General features: G+C 34.9%; 2 protein-coding genes across 3 annotated transcripts in view; one reads left to right on the top strand and one right to left on the bottom strand.

The window, feature by feature from the left end:
- Positions 1-26,194, bottom strand: Wdr3 (WD repeat domain 3). Its single transcript, XM_005334929.5, has 27 exons — positions 26,054-26,194; positions 23,376-23,578; positions 22,285-22,494; positions 20,229-20,347; positions 18,629-18,707; positions 17,650-17,745; positions 16,752-16,865; positions 16,472-16,573; positions 15,946-16,043; positions 14,892-14,999; positions 14,147-14,377; positions 12,724-12,817; positions 11,035-11,136; positions 9,684-9,769; positions 9,383-9,518; positions 8,628-8,684; positions 7,816-7,916; positions 7,487-7,598; positions 7,219-7,353; positions 6,908-6,958; positions 6,421-6,486; positions 5,879-5,971; positions 5,344-5,391; positions 3,929-3,972; positions 2,527-2,655; positions 1,036-1,129; positions 1-755 (listed from the first exon to the last, which is right to left on the bottom strand). Exons 2-27 carry the CDS (start codon positions 23,544-23,546, stop codon positions 600-602), a joined length of 2,832 nt encoding a protein of 943 aa, XP_005334986.2. The 5' UTR covers positions 23,547-23,578; positions 26,054-26,194; the 3' UTR covers positions 1-599.
- Gdap2 (ganglioside induced differentiation associated protein 2) overlaps positions 26,174-27,036 on the top strand; it is a 63,595-nt gene continuing 62,732 nt past the window's right edge. For both annotated transcript variants that reach the window (XM_005334928.5, XM_013362688.4), the window contains exon 1: positions 26,174-26,378. The gene's annotated coding sequence lies outside the window, so the exon portion shown is untranslated. The remainder of the gene's footprint in view (positions 26,379-27,036) is intronic.

Here is a 27,036-nt window from a genome sequence, read left to right as displayed (position 1 = left end):
TTTAATTAGAAACAACTATTTTATTCAGAAATGTATAAAGAGCAATTAAGATCTTATATACAGATATAACAACCTGTAAGAAGTTACATTTAAAGAGACCTTTCTAGATAATTTTTGTGGTCCTTTTCAGCTTCATGAGTCCATGACACTGCATAATGGGCAAATGAAAATCAATTATGCACCTGAATGTCTTAAAAGGGAGGTAAAACCTAGTATGAAGGTAACAAAGCGTACAACAAATTATCTGCCATAAGAAATATTTTTTAAAAAACCCTTTTGAAATTTTAATTCCAACTGCAGTGAAATAAATAATTAATTTTAAAAATTCTTTGTTCCCTGCTAGAAAATAAAAAGGAGGCAATTCCTGTGGGACTTAATCTGCTGCAAGCACAAAGATTTTTAAGCTAGTCACACTTTCAAGTCCAATAAGTGGAGCCAGATCATAGACTCATGTTGAAATTCCCTCAGGCAAAGCTGGGAGCCATATTCTGAGATCTTCCACAACATAACCTTCTATTATTTGGCATTTTTAAGATGGCGCCATGCTAAGTTTAGAAGTTCTTTTAAGGAAACAGTAGAAAAGACACCACATTTCAGTTCTAAGTCAATGTTAAAATTAGCTTCTCTCTTTTTTTCCTCTTCCTTTTCTTTTCTTCCAATTGGGTAGTAGCCTCAGCAAAAAACATAACTTCACTTTTTGCCTCACATTCCCTTTTGAGATAATCAAGACCTGCCATATTGAAGCCGATAACATCCTAGAGAGGAACAAAAGAAAGATTAAACAAGCTTTCTGACACTTCAGCAGCATAAGTAAGCTAGGGGAACCACAGCTTTAGATATGGTTACATATCCTTCCTTCCCTGAGGAGTTTTTAGGGATTTTCATTTGTTTCCAATACCAACAAAAACTTTATCTCAAACAGATTTTATATGTGGTTGGTATTGCTAAAGATAAGGCACAACATACTCCACATCTCTAAGTCACATATATGTTGAGATTTGCCTGATTCTTATAATTCTATACAAAAAAACTTACCTGTACTTGTCTGACTTTTGAAATAGTTGTTTCCTTTAATTTCTCTATCACTGGCACAAGCATTTGGTTGCTAGTGATCTGTCCAAAGTGAATTCTAATAGGAAAACAAAAAAGAGTCATGTTGCAAAGAAAAGTTCTGGTCCAATCTTTCTAGAAATAGCAAAAAGATAATATATTAAAGCAACAACAAAATACAGATTCACTTCACCAAATGGGAGTACAGAAATGCTTCTAGCAAAAAAAGCTAAACCAGTTTATTGCTCAGACAGTTTAACTCAATTTGATAACAATTTAAAAAATACTGTACTAAACCTTACCACACTTATTTGCAAGCTATTTCTTTTCCCAGCAATCTACCCAGTGGCCACAGATTATGTTAGTGGTATATTATGAAAAGTTCAGAGACAGAATGTTCCTTCTAAAAAATGTTAACATTACTAATAAAGGCAGAGCAAAAAAGGAGGAGAGTCACTCATCAGACAGTCAAATTCTGATCTAGAGTACCAAGATGCCCTAAATGGTCAGTGCTGCTCTGACAACCCGCCAGGTAGTGCTCACCTACAACTTTCTGAACAGTTATAAGTATTCAGTGTTTCTCATAGAACCAGTTAACTCTGATTTCACTCTGATTCAATAGTATACATGCCATAGCTATAAAAGATTATTAAATATGAGTTTCTCTCTTCAAAACATATCCCAAATCATAACAATCACAAAAGAATAATATAAACAGTAACAGTAACTTCTACGTATGTGTTCTTGGACTGTTTTCTCTTGTTACTATCCTGAATATAATGAATAGAGAGTTAAACATGCCAATTCACCAAATTTGAATCTAGTCAATTACTATCTTTGTTTAACTGTTTGGTATTGCCCGACCAGTTTTTTTTTTTTTTCCTTAGCAGTTATTTTAAGGAATATTCAATTTTTGTCCCTATTCTTGACCTCTGCTAACTGCCTAAGAGTGAGGTTCAGAGAACAGAGGAGCAGAATAACTTAAGAGTGTTAAGTCTTTCAAAATATATTCTTCTCAACTACATATTTGCAGAGAATTCTTCACATTTAAGAATATAGCCTAATGAACATATGCTCTGTATGTTCAAAGTGTCTCTCCATATATGCTCCCACATTTCCATTTTCACATGTATAGATGAGAGATATAAACTATTTAAAACATTATGCGGAAAAAAAAAACCAGCCTAAACTTTAAAAGAAACAACAAATAAATATACTGGCTATTTAGTAACTGACACCAAAGCCACTAAGACTGCACTTTGAAGATCTATCACTGGTTAAGCTTTCCTCAGCACTGCCTTAACACTACAAAAGGCAAAATGATTCCAAAGGGTCAGAAATATGCTATGTCAGAAGACAATTTCTGTAACAGTTTCTGAAACAAAAACATAAGATTTTTAATCCCAAAGTATCAAAGATGTCAGTTAACAGCTGTTCTGCTGAGAGGACATGGTATTTTTTGGAAAAAGATATTACCTGAGGAGAAAGAAGAGGCACCTACATAAAAGTTCAACATCAGAGCCCAGCTGGATGAATTCATTAAAGAGCTTAAGAATGTCTGGAACATAAGAAAAAGGCAGCACAAGTAGGGACTCTTCCAGTTCACTGAAGAAGAAAAAATATTGAAGATATCACATTTTTTAACATGGTCAATTTTTAATTCTCTTCCTTAACTATTTTTCTACTGCTTTTATACCAGAATGGATCGTGCCCATTCTGTGTTTAATTAAATATTCATTTATATTCTGGATGATTCTCTCTTCATTGTTTTGATTTTTATATTTTTTATTCTAGTTGGAATGCATATATGAAGGTGGCATGGTAGGTAGGAAAATCTGAAAGTTTTTTCTAGATGAATGTCCCCAAAGACTTTTGTTGAATATTCTATTTTTATATTTATTTTACCATATATCGAGTTCTTCTATGTGTGTGTTCTAGGACTTTTCAATCTACAATAATGATTAATTCTGACATTATTTTAGTTTTGCTTTTTCAGAGGCTTGCTCCCTCTAATACTAGCTCTAGTATTATATCATCAATTCTAACTAAAAATCTCAAGAATATTTCAATGGGATAAAAAACCTACTAATTAAAGAAAACCAAATCTTCTCATCTTGGTTTGTCTTTTACCTCCATTAATCAATTTTCTTTTACGTTTCTTCAGTAAAGTTTCATCATTATCTTTAGATAGTCCTATTAATGTTTAGTAAGGCTCATATGTAGATATTGTGATTTGTTATGAAAATAACCTTCAGTGGGTCAAACTTAAAACCAAAAGAGAAATCCTGGAAAATATTATTCCAAAAATGTATGACAAAGGAAACTTTATAAAAAGTCTGAAAAACAGTACAAGAACCAACAACAAAAACAAAAAGCAATTAAAAAATTCACAGGAAAAAAATAATGGTCAAGAAACATGATGAAATATTACTTTTGTTAATAATCAAAAGAAATGAATATGTCAGCTTTTGCTTCTCAAACTTGTAAAAAAAAAAAAAACTTTAAAAGCTTGGTAAAAACCAACTCAAAGACTCAGGAAAGTAATTCAACAACAGAAACCTGAAAAAATCTCATGCCGACTGATCAGTTATTAGGCTTATAGAACTCTTTAAGAAAAAATGTTCATAGTTGGCACTTCTGATTGAATTCTAACTACTACCCTTCACTTGTTCTCAAAAGCATCTCCCTTCATACTTTAGGAGAAACCTCCTAGCTCTCACATTTCAAAAAGATTGTAATGAATTATTTTCCATGAAAATTTTTGACATAATCTTATAAGGAAAATAACCAGCAAGTGTAATCTCTATTTCATTTTCAGATAAGCATTCAATAAATTTTGTTACCTGACAATCATTAGTAACTGTACCCTAGGACTCACCTTGATTTGATCCCTTTAAAAATCTCTAATACATATGCTGAAGGCTATAAAAGAAAGATAATACCATTAGTGATATTCTTTATTGGTTCCTACTAAAGCCCAATAATTTCAATTTCCTGAAAACAACAACAATAATAAAACATAGAATCTTCTCTCACTTGATAGTGTTCTATAATGGCAACATGGAATGGGTTTACACTTAGTTGGATTTGGGTTCACAATTAAGCTCTGTTCCTTACCAACCATAAACAAAGTACTCTGACTCACAAGATTTTTGCGATGAATGAAGAATGAAGGTAATATACATAGTAATTCATGATTGCTGGATAAGCATGTTTTCTCATTACCCTCCCTTTCTCTTTCTCTCTGATTTATGTCAATTTCTCTAAAGATTTATTTCAAAATTCATTTAAATAAACACAATCTTTTGAGGATTTCCAACACTGAGATACATAGGACTAGAAAACAGAAGAATGTCAGTCCAGTACAACTGAAGAGGTTGACTTCAGAAGTCACAATAAAATGGTCCTTTTGAAATACAAAATACCCAAGAGGATGCCAACATTCAAAAAAAGATTTTTAAACACGAAACATCTTTGATATAAAGAGAGCAACTAAGAACAAAGCAGGGAGGAAGAGTGTGAGAAGAAGATCACCATTAAACAGGGACGAGAGGAGGGAGGGAAAGGGAGAGAGAAGGAAAATTGCATGGTAAAGGAAGGAGACCCTCATTGTTATACAAAATTACACATAAGAGGAAGTGAGGGGAAAGGGGAAAAAAAACAAGAGAGAGAAATGAATTACAGTAGATGGGGTACAGAGAGAAGATGGGAGGGGAGGGGGGATAGTAGAGGATAGGAAAGGCAGCAGAATACTACTTGGCAGTATGTAAAAAAGTGGATGTGTAACTGATGTGATTCTGCAATATGTATATGGGGTAAAAATGGGAGTTCATAATCCACTTGAATCAAACGTATGAAATATGATACGTCAAGAGCTTTGTAATGTTTTGAACAACTAATAAAAAAAATTAAAAAAAAAAGTTTCTGCACAGCAAAGGAATGAAGAGCATGAAAAGAGGGTCTACAGAATGTACGAAATCTTTTCTAGCAGCTCTTTTAATAAGGGAAATCCAGAATATATAAACAACTAAAAACCTTAACAACAACAAAAAAAAACCCAAATAACCCCCAAATAAACCTGCAAGTGATCTAAGTAGACATTTTCCAAAAGAAGAAATATATATGGCCAAAATATATGAAAAATGGTCAACATGCTTAGCAATAAAGGAAACAGAAATCAGAAAAAAAAAAAAGATTTCCTGTCACATCCATTCTCAAATTATGATGCCTTCTCATTTCCTCTGAAAGCAATGTTTGAATAACCAATGGGAAACTCTTAGACATTCTACTCACTGAAATATTGCCATAAGCCATCAAGATGGGGTTGATGGGAAGAGGAACCTATGAAGAAATTATTAAATCGAGTCATTAATTAAGACTTTGATGGTACTTGCCATATTACAGAGTAATAATAGTATTTTACATTTTCAAGCAGAGAAAAGAGACCCTAAAAATTGAAATTGATGGATAAGCATAAAAGAATTGTCAGGCTTTTTAGTTTCTAAGTACTTTTAAATGAGTTTAGCAAATACATTTCATCTAAAAATGTGAAATGGTTACCCTGCTTTCCAAACAAATGTAGGAACTCAATATGTTTCTGCTCAGTATGTTAATCACCTCAGTCTATAATTTCCTAGCCTCCCCTTCTTATTAAGATTAAGCTTCCTTCCTCCATCAGTTACTCCATTTCTTCTAATTTTTGAATTCAAAAATATCTTATTGCATTTATTTTATATCCTAATGAGTTAATAAATCCCAAAATGATGTTTTTTTTTCAGTAATAGTATTTATAATATTTCTCAGTGCTTAATTTAATGGACTATCTCACCTCTTTGCCTGCAGCTTTACAAATGGCTTGGTGTTCTTTCATTTTTGCAGTTTCTTCTCGGTATAGCTCAATGGCCTCCATGATCCTTTCAGCCTACACAGATGATGACAAAGGAGAGAAACTATCACAACAACTCCACCATCACAGGACAGTGAAACTAGAAAGCCTGACTAATAAAGATGTGCCAATACAGTGCCAAATAGCACTTTTAAGATGTCTTTGATTTTCTTTTTTCTTTAATGTATTAAAGAAGAGGAGAAGTGCCAGGAACTCAGGTAAGATCATGTCTGGACACCATGAGTAGGGCAGTTCCCAGGAGCACCTAAAAGGTGCCACATTCAGAAGATTTCCTTGCTAGAATCCAGGTCCTGACACAGGACTACTCCTGTCCTTGGTTACAAGGAAGAAAACAGAGGTTATGCTCCCCATCTTCAATTTCCTCTTTGCCACAAAAGGGCTACAATGTGGTTGATACAAAAGACTTTTGCTAAGCAGTTGGGATCCTATTAAAAAATAAGATACTACATTCTAGATCAACTTACTGCTTTGACTGTTTCAATAGTTTTCCTTCCAGTAAAATAACTGTTACCTTGAGTCTCTCCTGGAACCTGCCAAAAACAAAAATATATCACTGACAGAAGTTAAAGGGTCAATAAAAACAATAAGGACATTATTTTATAAAAATGTTAACATAGTTATCAGATACTATAGTTGTTTAGTAAGTGCCAGTCACTATGCTCAGTATTATATATGCATTAAAAATAGTTAGTGTTCGATTTCTCAAAGTTCTTTTATTTTTATTTTTGTTCTAAATAATTCTCACCTTCACTTAAAAAAAAGTGACAATTATTCAATACCAAATTTGGTCAATGACTTGTCTCACAAAATTAGGACATAAAATTGAATAAAAAGCACTACACAGATACTTAAATCAGCTAGTGATGACTGTGGCATCTATCCCTAATTCTAATTCCATTTAGGAATTCTTAAAATTATCGAAAATTTCAGGGTTTTGAAAGATTTACTTACTGCTGGTTGGTCTTCCTTAGCCACACTCTCCTCATATTCTGCTTCCCTTTGCTGTCATGAGACAGATATGTTAATTTGAGAGAAAAAACATGGTCTCTACATAAAGAGAAATAAAAACAGGCTGACATTGCTTCTTTCAAAACATAATTCCCCTATGACATCTTTGACTGTCCCTGGTTTCTGAAATGGACGACAACCATCTTGGAAACAAGGTTCTTGAAAGACATATGACTACACTAAAGAGAAAACTTAAGCTGTGTCAGACTGTCAGTTACCCACAAGCATATCTGAATCAAGCCTAAAGTTCTTACCATCTCCCTTTCTTCTTCAAGGATAAGAGGTTCCCTTGTTCTCTCCCAAAGTCTCAGAGATTTGTCATGGGATGATGATACAATATAATCTCCACTGGGGCTCACTGCTAAGCACCATATTTCCTGGTGGTGCCCCTGGAGAAAGAAAACCAGAAGAACTCAAATAAGAATAACTCATCATAGAACACTACATGTTTATACTAGTGGGTGATATAAATATTTGAAAAATAATTCTTAAGTACTGATCAAACAGTATAGGTAAGATTACCTCCAGAGTTTGTATGTGTTCAAATTTGTCTGCATCCCACTGCTTAATCTTATGATCTTTCCCAGCGGTAAAAAAGAGGTGAGACTTAGGTACAAACTGTAGGTACATCACACTGAAAAGGGAGAAAAGTATTCAAGTGTCATAAGAAGAGATTATATATGAGTCCTATATACAAGAATGGCTTCTGACCAGTTAGCTTTAGAGTGTCTGACGACATTAAACTTCCAACTTATCACTATTGGAGAACACTGAATAACAGACACAGATGCTCTAGGGAAAGGACACTTACAGGTGACTCCAAGGGAAGCCTTTGAGAAGATTATACCTACCTGTCATCATGTGCAAAGAGAGACTTGTGGCAGTCCCCAAAATCCAAACCCCAAATCTTCACATTCCTATCAGCAGAGCCAGTTGCTATTAGTGCTCCATCCTATATGAAAGAGAAATATAACATTACTTAGTATTTTAAGTTTGCAAGTTAGATAAAAGCTAACCAGAACATTTAACTCATTTCTTTCAAAACCAAAAAATTAAGGAGAAAGCATGAACTCTGTAGCTTCAATATTTTTGTACTGCCACAGTGGAGTGCTGTGCTTTGATATAGGATTACCTATTTGCTTTGTTAAATAGGAAAAAGAATCTCTTAATTTCTGCAATGGGATTTGGACGAACAGTAGAAGAGGACAGAGGAGAAAAGAGACTGGAAAAGAATCCACTAAAATGTTTATGACCTAGCCTTGAATCCTATAATCCTCTGTCATTTTATCTGTCCTTTCTTGCATATGTAGCATCCTCTTATCTTTCCTTTCTCAGTGCACAAATGTTTCTGTTAATGTACAAATCAGAAAGCTATGAGGTCAATTCCTTCCCCTTTCACACAGAATAGACACTGTTTTTTAAACATATATTCTCACTATTAATCATAACAAGGTACTGGAAAATATGAGATTCTGGCTGAGAGACTAAAATACACATAATGGAAAATTAACTATAATATCCAAATATTAAGCCAAGTTCCTTCTTCACAAAACAAAGGAGAATGGCTTTTTAGTGTTTCATTTTCAGAGTACTCTACCAATTACAGAAATTTAGACAATAATAAGTTAATTTGTTACTGAGACACAAATTAAGCTTTACTTACATAAGAGATGTCCATGCATATAACAGGTAGTTTATGTCCATATAATGAAAGAAAAAACTAAATACAGGAGAAAAAGAACATAAATAATTTATATCTGTCTAAAAACATAGGTATAATTTATTACATATGCATCTGAAATACAAATTTCAAATAACTAAAGGCATTTCTGGATCGTTTACATATATTCTGACACAAGGCACTGAAGACAGCTAGTTATGATTACTTGAGTCTATCAGAGCTTACATGCACTTGCCAGGAGTACTACAACACAGTGAAAGCAAGGAGCCCCCTGAAGCCTACTGCCTCAGATAGAATGTAGCACAGAGATGTTCTTTGGATCTCTTAGCTGAAAAGACTGGAACATTTGTTTCACAAAAATATTTCCCTATTCTGGCCTAACAGCACTCTTGGCATGGGGTCCAGTAATAAATTAATGATGGTAATGTATAGCCAAGTGTGCAGTTACTGACTAGGACACCTAGAAATGCTCTTAAAATTCTACTGGTTATAGTAGAATTTTCTATCTGAAAGATTTCCTGAACATGTGCACCATACATTACTCGATTTACATGAAGTTTATGAATAATAGAACTCTTTAAAAAAAACTCTTCCCTTTGCACTTATAATATTTTGATTCACACACAAGTTTTTAGAAATATACTACTGCTGGGTGTAGTCAAAATTACCTCTTTAGAATCTCAAGCCAAATTGTGAATATCAGAATTAGAAAATATTTCCAGGCATAACCAATGTACCTTTAATGTGTCAACATAGAAAATTTTCACAGTGCAGTCCAGCAAAGACACAGCCAACAGCTTTTGATTGGGAGAGTAACGGACACAGAGAACATCTTCATCTAGTTGTAACATTCGGGTCTGCTTCACAGAAAGTCTAGCACCATAGAAAGCGTCAAGAAAAAAATATACATATATAAGTACTCCACAATCAGAAAATTCCCAGTTTTAGAGTACAACACAGCTACATATGTCAAAAGGTTATTCAATGGCTCCCCGTTTTTCACTCCAAAAAAAATGGACACAAAAAATTTCCACTTACCTCTTTTGGGTGTTTTTCTCATCTTTCACCAACTCAAAATCCCAGAACTTGACAGATTTATCTGCACCACCTGTCACAAAGCCCCGCTGGAAATTAAATGACATTTCAGTTACAGACTATTTTAGCATAGAAACTCTGCAAAGAAGACACAGCAAAATAATGAAAAAGCTTTTTATTTAAAAACACAAGATAAGAATTTAGAAAAATGTGTTTCTCCCAAACCTTTTCTATTGTCTCTTTTGGGACTGCTGCTATATACCTTATTTGAGAAACTCCTAGCACAGACCCACAAAAGACAGAGTTAATAACTAAGGAAAAGTCCTAGTTATATTTTTGTTTGCATTGGGAAGAAAAATCCTTAATGAACATTGTGGGAATTTTTGCTCACACAAGAATGAAATAATCAAAAGAATTTGCTATAAAGAAGTAATTAAAACTAGTTTGACAAATGTAAATAGAATGGCAATCTAACTAATTAAAAGTATTTCACCTGAGAAGGTATAAATTTATCCTTGTAATACATCTGTTTAAAACATGTTTGAAATGTTTTTCCAAGAAACCAGACCCATTATAGCATAAAGTTGGTGTAAAGCACACAAAATAAGGAGTCAGATCACTGAATCTCAGTTGTCTATTGTGCTCTCACAGATTTATAACCCAAGAAACAACATTTCCATGAACCTTCACTTTGTTGTACCAAAAAAATCACATAATTTAAAGGAAAAGAGAATGCTACATACGCAAGTTGCTGTTAATACTTTATCTCAAATGACATTTGTCACTCTAAACTCTAGATTATTTTTTTGAATATTTAAATGACTAGGCCAAAATCTCTTTTTAAGGTATTGTCAAAAAACATGATGCCAAAATCTTTAGGGCAACCAGCACCATCACTAGAATGAATATATAGGTCTCCAGGGTAACTCCAACTTTTATTGACTCATAAAGGCTTAGGATTATAGATTTTCTGAAAACGCTAGACTTATATAGCCAAAGTATTTCTACTAAAAAAGAAACAGAAATCTACCCTCTGCATTGTGCTGTTCAAGAGAACATTTCTTCTCAAGGATTAAAAACTATGGTTTGAAAAATTGTAAGGATAAGTAATTTGATGCCATGTTGCTGATAGTCAAGAGCAACTGAACCAGAATTCATTTCATAATGACAGCTAATCACATTATCAGATATATGAGATGGTATCATACAAGAATTATGAAGATTAGGCACACTTTTCCTTTAAAGTTTTATTCTTTAAAGAAAACTCAAGAGAACAGATATTAAACTTGACATAAAAATTGGGAAATGCAACCATAGAGCTGAAGTCCACAGCTTTAAAATCTAGTTCAATTACCTGATCTGGTGAGAGACACATGGACCACAAAGCTCCATCATGGGCATCTATTGTCTCTAACACATTTCCTGAGGCCAGGTCATAAAGCTGCAGTTTCCCTGTCTGGAAAGACACAAAATGCACACAGTTCTAATGAGCACTTCTACAACCCATGATTCATGCTTTTACAATTTAGAAAAGATTTCACAACCAACCAGGAACAATGTGAAACGCCTAAGGAAATGTATCCCATGCTCTGTATTCCCCATCTGAATAAATGCTTTCAAATACCCTACTGACATGTTGAATTAACCTTGGCACCATACTGCACAACCTTGTGGTAATCCTGTCACTGTCATTGTTGCCACAACTTTCTGTAACTCCATCACAGAGCCAGTATGTAACATACTCACAAAGGCAAAGCCTGGCTATGTGACGAGCTTCTGCACAATGTGGTGGTAAAGGTAAGCTGAAAGACTTGAGTCCCTTATCTGCCTCTTCCTTATTCTGTGACCACCAGAGAATTCATCACCATGAACCTGTTTTTATCATCTGTAAAATGGAGATTATATCCACAATATCTCTCAAATGTCGTGACAGATACCTACCAACCACAGGCACTAGGTCTGGGACTGCATGCTACTTATATACGCAGTGCTCCAACCAATTTACAAAATGCTTTCCCAATAGCAAATATTAGGTGGCCATTTGTTGAAAGAAAGAATAAAAAAATAAGAAACTTTTAATTCAAATGTTAATGCTGTTTCTCTGATATTCAATCTAAAATCTTTCTAATGTATCATATTTTTCACATGGTAAAAATATCCATTTAATAATACACAGATTTTCTTCTAATAAAATTCACACAAATAAGGCACAGGTTTAAGAGAATAATGATGACAAATATTTACAAAGCAGCTTCAAAACACCCCACATACATTATTCAATTTTATTCTCACCACTACTATCACCACCATTACTGCTACTTCTGCTACCAGCTCTATTATCTACTAGTTATTTACTGTGGACCAGTCTCTATGCTAAGTAATACTGCATCCCTGTGAAGTGTGTTGTTAATATCACTGCACCTGTGAAAAATCAAGGCTAATAAAGTTAAGGTTACTTGCTCAAATATCTAGTAGATGACAGAGCCAGGATTTAAATGCAAATGTCACCCTCCTGTTATATAGATGAAGGAATATTCCAAGTTGTGAGACTTGCTTCAAATTACCCATTTTGTATACAGAGAATCTGAAGTCGAATCCACGTCTGCTTAGGCTCAAATTGATTAGCATCTAAGAATGAGTACTTGAGAAGTTTGTTTATATTTTATTGCCTTTATCTGTCAAACATGATACCAGATATTTAATTTAATTTATCATTAATCTTAATACATTTTGTCACCAATTAAAACAATTACATATATGTTCATAAAAAGATGTATGAAAGAATGATTAACAAATATAAATGGCAGCCATCTCAGGATCATGATTTCAATTTTTTTCTTCATAATTTGACATATTTTTATGATAAATCAAGAAAAGATTTTTTATTTTTAAAAATGCCCCCCCAAAAGGACAATAAACATACTTCCATATTATCTAGCTCTAATATATTTACCATTTGCTTAAAAAAAACCACATTTTTCAAACAATTTTAAGATATTGAATAAAAAAGTCCCCAGAAATTCAAAGCAAAGTCCCAGTTTACCTTTGTTCCTATGACCACCTGCCTATCACCAGGTACAAAGAATGAGCAAAGTGCATATTCACAGTTCATTGTGCGAATACACTGCAGTGTAGACCTATGAGAAAGGAAAAAAGAACTCTTAGTAAGGCAACCTGTTCACACTTCTTAACTGTTGGTATACACAATTTGATATACATTTAGCCACACAGAGATCAACATGAGAAAAGACAAGTCTTAATAATCCTGGCTCAAACCCAGTTATACTCAAGAAAAAATATATTACATTATACCATATTTTTATTTTCTTTGCAGAAACCTTATAATCTTAAGGAACAGAGATAATAGAAAAAGCAGGGTAGGGAAAGTATCTGTTGGGCTTCACAGGACCTATTCTATCATTACCAGGAAATAGGTAAGCATAAGTAATATAAGTTGAATTAGCATCCAGACTGTTCACTACAAGAAAAGTTTATTTTATAGGATCATGTTCATCTACCAGTCATATGCCACATTTTGATCAATAAGAGACTGCATATGAGATGATCCTATAAGATTAATGGAAAAAAAATTCCTATTGCTTAGTGATATTGATACTGTTGCAATATTAAGTGTAATGCATTATTCATGTTGTGTTGGTGCTGAGGTATAAAAACCTACTGTGTGCTTTTCTCAGAATGTGTCCCTTTTGTTAAGTGATGCATAGATGTAGAAATCAAATGTGTCACTACATTCAATAGCCATTTACTAAATGATCAAAATGAACCAAACATAAAAAGGCAACTTTTTAGGGGAGGGGAGGGGGGATAGTAGGGGATAGGAAAGGTAGCAGAATACAACAATTACTAATTGGGCATTATGTAAAACTGTGGATGTATAACCGACGTAATTCTGCAATCTGCATTTGGGGTAAAATTGGGAGTTCATAACCCACTTCAATCTAATGTATGAAATATGTCAAGAGCTTTGTAATGTTGTGAACAACCAATAAAAAAAATAAAAAATTAAAAAAATAAAAAAAAAAAACACAAACATTTGCACATAAATCCTTATAACTTTATAATTGTTAAAAACTGGATCCAAAAAAGATGTTGTTGTATAAGTGAAAGGAAAATCATATGATTGTACACATATACAAAGACACATCTGCAGTAACAAAACTAAATTAACTATCATGTCATGAGAGAAACTCTTGTTTTATTATTGTTGGAACCTTAAATGCATATTGCTAATAAATAATGTCAGTCTGGAAAAAAAAAAAAGGCAACTTTTTCTTGTGTAAGCCCCACAGTCCTATGGTCAAGATGCACTGAACATATATTTTAAAAGAAATGTACACAGTGCCTTAAGAAACAAATAATCACTGTCAAGAATACCAAAAAAAAAAAAAAAAAAAAAAAAAAAGAAATTCTACTGAATAAAGATATATGAAAGCTATTTCACAAACCTGTTCCATATCTTAATGGAATCAGCTGCTGCTGAAAGTACAGCAATATTGTCTGAGCTGAATGACAAAGTCCGCACATCACTTCGATGACCCCCGATGGTGATTCTGCTTGTCCTGATGGGCTGAGGAGTAGGCAAAGATGCATTCAGTGAATATAATTCCACCAGATTGTTTTGTAGCAGGAACACAGCCTTTAACTCCCCTTGGGGTGAATGAATCATGTCAAAAGATCTGCATGGGAAAACAATCATAAAAGTTTTAGCTACTTCTTCAGTTCACAAACTTAACTTTGTATAGGGGGAAATCTCTGCAATGTCTTCAGTTTATATGAAGAAATATAAAGAATTTTACAAATAAGATTGCTCAGAGTCTTGAATAGTAGTCAAGTACAGTGTTTTAAATAAAAAATCCTGGGCTCAGGTTGTGGTTCTGAAGTGTATCTTATTTTTGTGTATATATTTTTCACAAGTCATTTAAAATCCTTTCTGAACATGAGACATAATACTTTTTTAAAATTGGAAACACGAAAAGAAAGTTAACAAACAGCTATAATAATGCAAATATGACATGAGTAGGTGGGCCCAAGATGCGGGCAATAGTAACAGAGTTTGACATTTGACAGAGTGATTGATCACGGTCTCAAAAAATATAATTTATATAGACAGCATGCAAACACACACAAAAAACAATAATACTTTGTGGCTTACCGTTCTATAATAACTTCAGATACCATATTTTTACTCACTTGATTTTGGCAGAAGTTTTGATATTAGTCACTCGTTGGATTTCATCTTGCAGAGTCATTTCAACACTGATTTCAAGGTCCTCTTCCTCCCCCTTGCAAGAATTTAACCTAGAGGGGTGAGGAAAAAAAAGAGTATCAACTATCACGTTTCTAGAAGCAGCCCTACTCTACCAGTCCAAAATCCTGCCCACTGGAAAACAAGCTATATAGATTCTGAGCAAGTTACTTAACTACACATGATTACCATGAGTATTAATCAATGTAAACTATTATTCCACTTAATGGGTAACCTCAAAAATACATTCTGGATGCAAGAGCTCATAAAATTTCCTGGGATGATAAAAATTTCCACTGAAGTCTTTCTAATACACTTTTCTAACTTTAAGACTTTAAAAAAAACCAACTCATTGTCCTGTACTCAACAGTCTAATCATGTCATATAAACCAGAAAAGGTCTTAAAAGATGTGCTAAATTTTAACTATCAGAGAATGGATTTCTATGACTATAATGACCTATTTCAAAGTTATATTTCCCTCAAAATTCAATTCTATAAAAGTCCAGTCTTTCTTCTCAGCACATTACACAATCCACCTTCCTTCCTTATAGGCTACTGCCATTAAAAGCAAACTGCTAGCCTTTGAGCTTAAATAGTTTAAAAATTGTTTTAAAAACTCTGTTATCTCTTTCTAGTTCTCTCTCAGTCCAAGACTCAGAAATATGTTCAAGATGCACCCCCCCCAAAAAAAATTCAACATGGACTCAGACTCACAAATTCTTCTCTAGCTTTTAACAGTAATTAGTAATAAAGTTGTTCCTTAAAGAAGCCATGATTTTTCTCAGTAATATGTGGCTTACCCAGGATACTTAAAGGAAGATGGTGGGGAATGAGACTGATCAAATAATGCTATGTGCATGTACAAATATAACATAATAAATCCTACTATTATGTATAATTATAATGCACCAATAAAAATTTAAAAAGTAGAAGAGTGAGTTCTGTTGTTTATAAATGATTTCTCACAAAGCTGTTGAAAAAAACTTAAGAAAACATACTTTGCTTTCTTTCTAGCTTTTTTCATCTTCTTCTCCATTTTCTTCTGAACTTCCTCTTTAGACAGGATACAAAACACTTCTAGCACAGAGTCAGTTCCCTAGAAAGGAAAAAAGGTTGTTGTGAGTCCAGGAGAGGCAGTCTGTAATTTAACTTATTCACAGTAAAATCTAAACAGTAATATTTTTCCCCCTACTAATTATGTTGAACAAAAATCTCTGTGTTGTCTCATCTCTAAAGTGAGAATACCATTTCCTACTTACAGCACTGCTTTGAAGACTAGAAAAAAGGTATGTATTTTAATATTGCTTAGAAAATTCAACATTTAATAAATGATTGCTAACAAAAATAATTATAGTATTGTTATGCAAGTAGAAAATAAGGATTATAGATCCACAAAGTACCACACAATGATTATTAACATTACAAAAAGAAAAAAACCCATCTTTACACCGAACGTGAAAGAACAGAAGTACCTGAAAGGAACAGTATAGCCCTTGTTATTTCTCCTTTAAGCCTGGTACTCACATGGCAAGCAAGAATCCTGCCTGTCTTGTCCACTGCAAGATTCACAACTCTGTCCCTTCCTTCCCGCATTATGGACCCAGCTTTTCTGCATGAAAGGATGCGCTACAGAAGAAACAAGAAATGAAGGTTAAATGTAAGTTCTACTGAACCTCTGAAAAGATATGATTATGACAAATGCAGATGATAAAAATATTCCTTAAAAGATGACAAAAGTTATAGACTTAAAACTCTGCAGTTCTTATTTGTCTCACACTCAATGAAAGAAACAAAAATGAATTACATCTTCAGGAGTTTCATCCAGCTCAAGGGCATCATCCTCTGCTACAAGTGAGTCCTGCATTCTAGGAGAAGACTCTTTGACTTTCTTGGGCTTAGGTTCTTCCAGGTCTTCAACCTGTTTTATAAAATTGGGAGAATAAAAGCTGAAATGTCTTTCAGGTGTGACACTTAGCCTTAATATTGTAGAAGTCTTTCCTATGGTCACTAATAGCTTGACTAATGAACTCTGATCAAACTTCAACAGCAGGACATACACCAGAATTTACTTTAAAGACTGATTACATCATATATAGCAAAATGTTATTCACTGTACCATAGTCAATAACTTCCTATAGTGTAAGGACAACCAGTTAGCAAATAATAGTGCAAAATCACAACACTCCTCATCTACTTCAAAACATTCTCTGTTCTTAGGAGACCATAAACCTTGTATGCTAATGTATGTAGAACCCTAAATGGGTTCTATGGTGGCTATACCACCATATTTCTAACTTCATCTAAACCTAACGTCTATAACCTTTCCCCTTCAAACAAATTCTTTGAGTATTTAAAAAACAGTTATAAACTAGAATATATATATTTATAAACATACATAAAGTTTATAGATTTTTGTTTGAGGGAAAAGGTTCCGATATCCTGAAATACATCCATGGACAACCAAAGGTCCAGGAATATCAGGCTAAGGATGCCATAATCTAAAACTAGCATTATCACAAGCTATAAGTTTAAAGATATTTTTCTTCAGAGCTCAAATAAACAAGGCAAGAACATATATATAATGAAGAAACATCTTTGTTTAGAGGTTGTAGCTTATCAATGTGATAGAATTTCTTAATTACCTGATTCAATGAGCCTATGAAATTGCCCATAATCCCTCCCCCCAAAAAAGAGTAATTAACCTCTTGCAGATAAACGATGTCCCAAGCTCTCAATTCACTGTCTGAAGCGCCAGTGATAAGTCGTTTTTCTTCTGAAACCAGAACCAACCCCCATACCTGTAGGGTATAAGAAGATGCATATGATTTTAAAAAGATTCTAGGTTGTAAAATATGACATTCCAAAATCTAAGAATACTAGAAGTAAAATCTCTTTGGCTTGGCCTTTTGAAAAGGCATACTAAGGCAACTTCTACAGAGAAAAAAAAAAAAAAACAGAGGCCCACTGTAGAACTGTTGCTTACACAATACTAGGTAGTTTCTCTCCAACTTCGTATTTCCAAATTTAAATAATGCTGTTCAACACAAATCTTAACTGTAATCTACTCAAATGATGATTCTAGTCTTAAACGTCTTTGATTTCAGCAGTATCTAGCAAGTAAAAAGTGCCCTATTAATCTTTATTGCAAAATTTTTGACTTCTAAGTCCAAGAATCAAACAGTGAAAATAATAATAGTGTTGCAAAATCTGCTTTTCCTCAGTAATTCAAGGTATTATCGTTTTGAAAGCCTGATATAAACACAGCACTGAAAAGGATGTGAAGATACGTAATTACTGCCTGTACTTGATTGAACAGATCAAGCCACAATAGTTACAATATCTACATGTTGCTGCAGCAGGCACCATACACAGACTATCATTAGAACTCTGTAGAATCAAAAGTGGACTGTTAGTCAGAAATAATGAAACTCAAGATTAAAAACCATTCAAGGTCAATTTTTATTAAATGCCAGAGTTGCTATATCTGCTCCAATGGCTGGCACCGCATATGATTACTACCATCACCACTACCACCGCCACAAAAAAAAAGAAAAAAGAAAAAAAAAGATACCATTCAGCATATGATGATTAGAAAGAATGAGCAGTAAAAAGAAATAAATAGATCCAGAGACAAAACACCTTCTTCCCATTCTTTCTCTGGGTCCATGACCCAACATGTACCTCAGTTCGGTGGCCAACCAATGTTTTGAAACAGTGCTGAGTATCAAGGTCCCACCATTTCACCATGGTATCTTTCCCACTAAAAGAAGAAACAGGAAAAAAAAAATTATTTAGAAAGAATCATTAAACTAACATGGAAATAAAGGACTCACTTACTGCTATAAAAAGAAAATGTATAGCAACTGTGCCTAAAGTTTCTATTCTATCTGACCCTTCTTCTGAAAAGCAAAAAATCCTAACTGTCCCTGTGGTTATTCTTAGAGATTAAGATGTTTCACCTACTGTAAGCACAAAAAATGAATTGAATTCAGAGTATTTAGTACTCTTCTATGTTCTTTAAGAACATAAAAATCAAATCCATCATGACTTCCTCCCACCATTTCCATCACCATAACATTCACATTCTCAGACCGTCTAACACGGAAACAGATATCTTAGACCATCCCTATGTTTTTCTCCTGTTTTTAGTTAGCTACTATGTCCTTAAAACATCTCCTCTGTGAAGTCTCTAGACACCTTCCCATCCATTTTGATATTAAAAAATCTGAATTTCAGTCCTGCTACCTGAATTATTTTTAACAGCCACTCATCTGATGTCTACATCCATTGCTGGTCTCTCATCCCGCCCACTATACCACTGTCAGATAATCTCATTTTTTAAAATTTATACCTACTCAATGATCTCTGCAGAATCAAAATCAGGCTCATTAGCATCACTTTCAAAACCTGTATAACTGGCTCTTAACCTCCTAAAACAATTCTTTCCTACCAAAGAAGTAATACCCAATGGTTCTATTCTTTTGCTTAGATGCCTCTTTCCAATTTCCTCATCAATATAAACCAAATAAAATCCTCCTTCATGAGGAGTGGAAGAACTCCACAAAAAATTCGACTTACATACACAGCATATAATCCTACTTGCTAGTGTCACTCTCTCACAGAACCTCTTATATGAACAAGACATCCTAATACACCTGGATCCTGTCCTATAGCAACAACTTCACCACTGGGGCAGCATTTAGTGCTTTTTTTTTTTTTACTCTTCCTGAGTCATTACTAAAGTTTTTATAGTTACTGCCAGGCAACCTAAGACCTCAGTCTTTCCTGATTGGTCATTTCTTAGGAGTAATAATCATTAGAATATTATTAAATGAGATTGAACCACATATGAAATTGCTATTTGAAAATTTTGACGTACAAAAATGGAAATTTCAAATGGTTCAACCTTGTAGATGTTCAGAAGGCTTATGAAACATTTCTCTCAAAAGGTAGGCTAAATTAAACACCTGGCATTCATATCTGCCCAATGCTTCATATTTTGCTTTTCAGACTTTCTAGAGTTCTAGAAAGTGAACAAAGCTCCCTCCATAAAAGTTGTATCAAAAGATTAAGGAACATAGAAAAATTAATATCAAAGAAATTAATGACAAATCAGAAAAAAGAATTTTAAAGTGCTATAATTTTACATGGCTCCATGATACTATTTGGGAAGGGTGAAGAGAGAGAAAAGCAGAGCATAAAAGAGCCTAGTGAATAAGCATGACCATGGTGCTGAGAAAGTAAGAAAACAAATAAGAAATAAAAACCATTATTTCTTTACCTAGTAACTAGCAGATTCTTTTCTCGTAGGAACAATGCTTGTGTGACAGCATCCTTGTGGCCCTTTAGGCGGTAGAGGCCGCTTTCATTGATCACATCCCACACAATCACATCTGTATCCTAAAGGGATGGAATAGTACAGAAGAAAAATAACTTCTTTTACTCCAACAAAACAATGGTATTTAAGTATTACTAAGCAAAATATAGTCTTTCTAGAAAATTGGAAAAAAACATAGAAAGTACAGAGGAATGAACATCATCCTTAATCCTATCACCCAGGGATAATCAGCAGACACTTCGTTTTATATTGTTCTACTTATTCATTCCTACATGTACATAATATGTATATTTACATTTATGTTTCTGCTATTTTCCTATTATAAAACAGAGACCAGTTTATAACCATTTTTCATTTCCATTTTTCCATATCATTCCAAAGTGTTCTCATTATTTTTATCACATAATAATTACTCCTAAGGATATATACCATATTTAACATTTTTTCTAATTTAGATATTTAGATAGTTTTAAATTTTCTATCACTATACAGATGCAGAAAGAATACTTTTGTACACATCTTTATACATATACCTATTAGGATAAACATTAAATGGGAAATTCTTGGATTAAAACTTACGCTTATTTTTGAAGTTTTTGATTCACACTACTGAAATAATCTCCAGAATGCACTGACCTATAGGACCAATAGTGATACATATGACAAGGCCAGTTCTCATCTGATTAACTCTTGAGTATTATTAATTTTCTCAAAAACCACTGCCAATTTCATAAATAAAAAATGCTCAGTCAAAACATTTATCTTAATTTGCATTTCTGAATACTGAGAATTTTTCTATATGCACCATGGTAGGTAACAAGTCACCATTACATCTCTTTAGAATTGCCAATTCATGTCTTTCATCTAATTTGCTTCGGGTATAATCTTTTACTTGACCATTTGTAAATTATTAATAGATATACATTAATCTTTTAAAAATATTATTTCTCTTTGTCCCTTGTCTTTAAATTTATCAAACTTATCAATCTTCTCCTTTAATTTTTTCTTTACTAATACATTTGAAGCCTTTGCCACCTTGATATCAGATAAATATTTACTTTCTGGTTTACTTAAAATACTACTTTCTCACGTTTAAGTCTTCAATGTACTCATTTTTGTATATGTCATGAGGTAAAGACTTAATTGAAAATCCTCAGTTAATTATCTGAATACAATTTTATAAGTAATCCATTGTCTTTACACTTATCAGAAAATTATCTTGAAAATATACTAATTAGAAATATAAAAGTGATTTGGTCATAGGATTTCCATTTGATGGCAATAACCTATTTTGCATTGGTAACAAATCGATATGACACTTTTGAAATTATGGTTTTTATAAAATATTTTAAAATGTCCCTTTTATTATTCTCCTTTCCACAAATTTTGTTTGTTAACAATTCATTCATTTTTCCACACAAGCTTTTAAACTTTGGTCAAGTTCTAAACAAAAACCTTTGAGATATTTAAATTACTTTATGGAAATTAATTAAAAAAAAACACTAGCATTTTCTCAATATATTCTTTTCCTATTCAAAAATATGAATTGTTTCCCAAAAAAGGATTCTATTATATTCTTCAGTAAAGTTTCATGGTATTTTTATGTTATTCAACATTTTATTGGGAATGAAATCTAAGCTACCAATTTTGCAGAACTCATTGGCAAATAATCATCATAGTCTCTTCTTTTCCAGGCTTTGTTTTCTTTTTCTTGTTTTATGGTTTTGGGTGGTACTCTACCATGATGTTCTGTTATGGTTGCCATGGGTATCTGTCTTATTCCTGAATTTCAGTCTTTTATTAGAAAGTATAACAGGAAAAAAAAAATGAATCTCCCAATTCACATTCATTCTTCTCATTGTATTTCTACCATCTGTATAGGATTTTGAACATTGAAAGTCTATAATTTCAACCAACAATTTTTGTGAAAAACCTGCTTTAGCATAAATTATAAGGCCTTTAATGTATCAAAGTCTGAGCACCTGCTTCAAAGTCTCACCTTGGATCCAGAAACCAGTCTGCCACCTAGCTGATCATACTTCAAGATAGTGATGGCTGCTTTGTGTCCATTAAAGGTCACATTTCCTTCCCCACTCAGGAGACTGAAGATTCTAACAGACCCATCCTCATAGCCAACAGCTAAGTGCAGCCCATCTGGGGAAGGGCACAAGCAAGTGACTTCTTGCTTAAGCCCTTGAAGGATGAGGATCTGAAATCATATAAATGATAAAACTCTGTAATTCATTTAAAGTTATTTAATGTAGAAATTATTATTTGTACTAGGCAATAAAATATTTAAGAAAAAGTAAAATTATTTTGTCTAAAGCTGTGCACTGGTATAACATACAAAAATTACGTGGGCAATGTAATAAATTCATAAGTTTCATCCAAATGATATTTAATAAAGGGTTATAAACTCCTCTTTGCTTTAACTGAGCCCCATTTTATGAGAAATAAATCTGCATGGCCATGTAGTATAACAAACTGTTTATCATGTGGTTTTATCCCAAGAAACCCTGGGTGGCAAGAGTTTCAAAATAATAACCTCTTGGGAGTCAGATAGTGAATGGACAAAATTAAAATACCTATATTTGATTTGGAAGAAGTGGTAAGCTTAGGGAATTTAGTGTTACACAAAGTCAAAGCCTGGTTTAAAATCCCTTGGGCCTCTTCTGTATAACTAACAAAAAGATGGTTATCAACATAACAAAGTAACACACCATTTAAATGTCTAATATTTTATAACTGACTGTAAGAACAAGTAGAACTTGGAAAACAGAGAAACTGGTAGAGAAATGAAAAGAATGCTAGGAATAAATAATGACCACAAATAATGACCTACAAATATCACTACTAGACATCTAAGAAGTAAGATCCTATTTGGTTATGATTTTCAGAATTTGGTGAAGAACACAACAAAATTTGATGGCCAGTTTATCTAGATCCAAAGGTAAAAGATATTTTTACTAAAGACACATAACACACACAAAAAAATCAACAGATGATAAATAAATCAGAGCTCTCCCACTTTTACGTATCCATCTTCAAATATCCACAAATTAGCATCAACCTAGTTGATTTTTGACTCACCTTCTCTCCTTTTCTTAAGTCCCAGATGAAAACATGTTCACAGGCTGGTACTGCCACATAGCGTCCTTTCTCACCACGAAGTGTCACAAAGACAATATTACCTTTTTGGCTTCCGATCAGGCCAAAGACCGCACTAGCAACATAACGTAGGTATTGCTTGGTAAGCCCCATGTTATGATGTCTGATACTGCAGGGGAGGTAATCTGTACATATAAACAAAGAAAACTCAGTTCTTTAGGTTGCTTGGTTCTGTTTACCATGTAGTTAAAAGCATATAACTTGTGGTTTATTAACCTTTATTTAGACTAAATAAATCATTATTTTTAAATCCACTAAGGATATTCGATCTTTCATGCTTTAAGCTTTAAATTGTTTAGACTGTCAGATATATCTGACAAATATCTGACACAATGCCTCAGTGCATCTAAACAATTCACTTCTGCCCCTTGAATTACAAAGTTTTGACACCATGACTGGCAGCTTGAGATTGAATGAGTATTTACTGTAAACCTACTAATTAGACAGGCACTATTCTAGGCACCAGAACTATGGTGCTGAATAAGACAAAAGCCCTGACCCCATGGTACTTACCTTCTAGCATGGCAGTTCTCAAACTAGTATTCACCCAAGTCATCTGGAGGTTTTATAGAAAAACTGCTGAGAACTACTTCACCCCAACTCCTGGCACCTGTTTCTTACTCATTATGTGTGGAGTGGGGTCTAAGATTTCATTTCTAAGAAGTTTCCAAGTACTTCTGCTACTGTGGTCCTGGATCACATTTTTAGAATTACTGTCCTAGTAAATGCAGGTTTGTCCTTGATTTCAAAAATCAGAACAGGCACCTCCCTTGACACAAAAATAGTGGAGCAACTTGGCACACAATTTTTGAAAGATTCCTGCAAATGCATAAAAATGCTGGTTGTGAATAAAAGGTACAAAAAGAAAAGTGGGCAAGTCAATCATGTCTGTTCTCCAATGGAAGATTCAAAAGTGTTCCCCAAACACCCACACAATTTAAAAAAAAAAAAAAAAACAGAGGTTATACTCTTTTTCAGGAGCTGTTTCTTGTTTTTGTTTTTTGTTTGGTTTAACTCTACAAGTATCTCTTTCTGATTAGAATCAATGTATTAGTCTAGTTGAAAAGAAAAATACCCAATTCCAAACTCTACTAATATTTGTTAGTATTCATCTACTGGCCTCAAGGCTCTACTCACAGACACTAAAACAAAGCCAATTAAAAGTCTAGAAAAAGCTGGGTGTGGTGGCCCACTCCAGCAACTTGGGAAGCTGAGGCAGGAGGATCATGAGTTCAAAGCCAGCCTCAACAACTTAGCAAGGCTCTAAGCAACTTAGCAAGAACCTGATTCAAAATAAGAAATATAATAAAAATGGCTGGGAATGAGGCTGGGTTCAATCCCCAGTATCCGTAACCAAAAAAAAAAAAAGTCAAGAAAATATTGATATGGTGATAATGATTTTGGCCTAGCCATTTGATTAATTATTTCCCAATTCCTCTTACTCCTAAAGCCTCTTAACTATAGCTCCTCGGGTTAATCCATCTACCACCTCCTTCTATCATATGGAGAATTCATATAGCATGCCTAGGCCAAGAGATTATTTTTATTTCCAGTCCTGTCTACCTACATGAATACTAATTACAGAGTTCATATTCCAATTCAGCAAGTCTTAACTCCAAAATTTTTGCCTTAAACCACTACACTAAAACACTTTTCTCCTCTCATATCTGTCAACTCAACCAGATAGTTTTCCTGAAGTAAAAATTCTTTTTTCTCTTTCTGGCACTTTCAGTTCCAGTTTTTTATCACTGCACAGTTTTTCAACTAGCACCTCCACTTCCATGTTTTTCATTATTTTCTTTCAAAAGCAATATTACCAGACTAATCTTTTTCAAATGCACTGTCCCTACTTCAAAGCCCTTGAAAGGGCCCCTAAGCCGTTTTCCAGTTTCCAATAACATCCTATTCATCCTCCTTTCTCTCTCAACCTTCTCTCTTGCCCGACTGGTTTCCTTTTGTGACATTGCTTTTTTTCCTATTATCTTCTCACCTACAACAACATGCATTCTCCTGTCTATCCATTTTACCTAGATTATCCCCCAATACCCACTTCTTTCCCGGCAAGTCCTATTCTTGCAGCCTCTTTTATGGAGTCTATATTTAAACAACATTCCATGCAACTTGGCACTGGTCACTTTTGTTTCGCGTACTCAGATCTCGCCTCCTTCTGGAGAGACTTCATGACCTTATCTTCCTCCAAAACTACACCATCACCACTTCCTATCTTACAGCTCTCCCAAACACGCTGTTTCTGTAATGCATTTAAGTCGTGGACTGTGGGAACGGACTCGTCACGTCCCGAAAACCAGGTTTAACGTGTGGGGGTTCCGCACACCGAACCAACAAGGCTCAGCATCTTCGGGCAAGACAGTGCACACGCGTGGCCGGGCAGGTCTACTCTGCTCGCGCCAGCCGCGAATGTAGCTGAGAGGCCTCCAGATACAGCTGTGCGGACCCCGGCAGTAACCCGTTTGCTCCGATCTTTGCGATCCGCCGTCAATTCCCCCGCACAACTCCGCACGAAGGCCTCCTCCAAGTTCCACCCAACAACAGCGCCTAAGAGACGTAAACTGCAGTCCCGGTGCATCTCTAGGACTCACCTCAGCCTCCACGAGGCTCCGGCCACCAGCACCCGCCCACGGGATCCGCCTCTTCCGGGCCGGTCGGGAACCTCTTCCGCCCAACCTTCCCCTCACCTTCTAGGCGGAAGTGACGGGAGAGCGGCACTTGATTGGGCGGCGGTGCTGGGAGCGGAAGCCGGTGTTTCGCAGCCCTGAGCATTTGCAGCTGGTCATTCCAGCTTCGGGAGACTTTGGTGTTAACCACCGCGTTCCTGCCAAGGGTTGTCAGGAGATGGCACTTGGCAGCCTTCTACGAGGAGTTTAACCCGTCCCGCCGCCGCCCGGATGGGACCGCCGGAGTTCTGTGAGAGGCGGGACGGAGGCCGGGAGTGAAGGCGGGGTGGGGAGGGCGGGGGTGCGGCCGGCGGCTCACGGGACCTGGTCCCTGAGGCGAGTGCCGTGCGGAGGGGTTACCTCCTCCGGCTTTGACAAGAATGAGCGTGGTACTTCTTTCCCGACTATTGGTTAGGTTCTCAGCCGAGGCGCTGTCAGGGTCGTTGTGGTGATTAGAAGAGGGTACACAGACCCGGACCGTGCTGCAGTAGCCAAGGAGGTGTGCGTCCTGGGATGCAGACAGAATTGGGCGTCCGGGAGCTCTGCGGGTTGTAGGTCCAAAGTCTAGTCGGTCTCGTCGTCCCTGTGTGCTGGGCGTTCCACCACGTGAGAGCTGCTCAGGTTAAGAGTGGATAGACGCTGAGCCCAGGATGTTGAGTTGTCTAGGTCCACGCAATCCCTAAGTGACATTGGTCTGGCTTTGTGTTTCCGCTCTCTGGCCATTTGAGAGGGAAGTGACCAGGGCTGGCTCCTCCTTGTTTGCTGACTGAGGCTTTGGTGCTCTGTTGCCAGGTGAACATTAGTTTTTCTCTTGGTCAGTTCTGCCCATTTTTATTCCTGTGCTGCATAGAAGTTTTAGAAATCAACTCTGACATCTATAGCTGTGCAAGATGAAACCCAACATATAA

Source organism: Ictidomys tridecemlineatus, chromosome 11 (genome assembly GCF_052094955.1).
Source record: "Ictidomys tridecemlineatus isolate mIctTri1 chromosome 11, mIctTri1.hap1, whole genome shotgun sequence".
Lineage (NCBI taxonomy): Eukaryota > Metazoa > Chordata > Mammalia > Rodentia > Sciuridae > Ictidomys > Ictidomys tridecemlineatus.
This window is presented reverse-complemented; position numbering and strand designations above follow the sequence as displayed.

What these genes read in the sequence shown, in the direction of transcription:
- Wdr3 (XM_005334929.5), bottom strand. Translation starts at nt 23,546, where the DNA reads ATGGGGCTTACCAAGCAATACCTACGTTATGTTGCTAGTGCGGTCTTT. An exon ending in AGGTGGTCATAGGAACAAAG is followed by an intron (nt 11,137 to 12,723) that starts GTAAACTGGGAC and finishes GTGTCTTTCCAG; the next exon opens with ACAGGGAAACTGCAGCTTTA. An exon ending in TGCCTCTTCTTTCTCCTCAG is followed by an intron (nt 1,130 to 2,526) that starts GTAATATCTTTT and finishes TTTTCCTATTAG; the next exon opens with AATTCACTTTGGACAGATCA.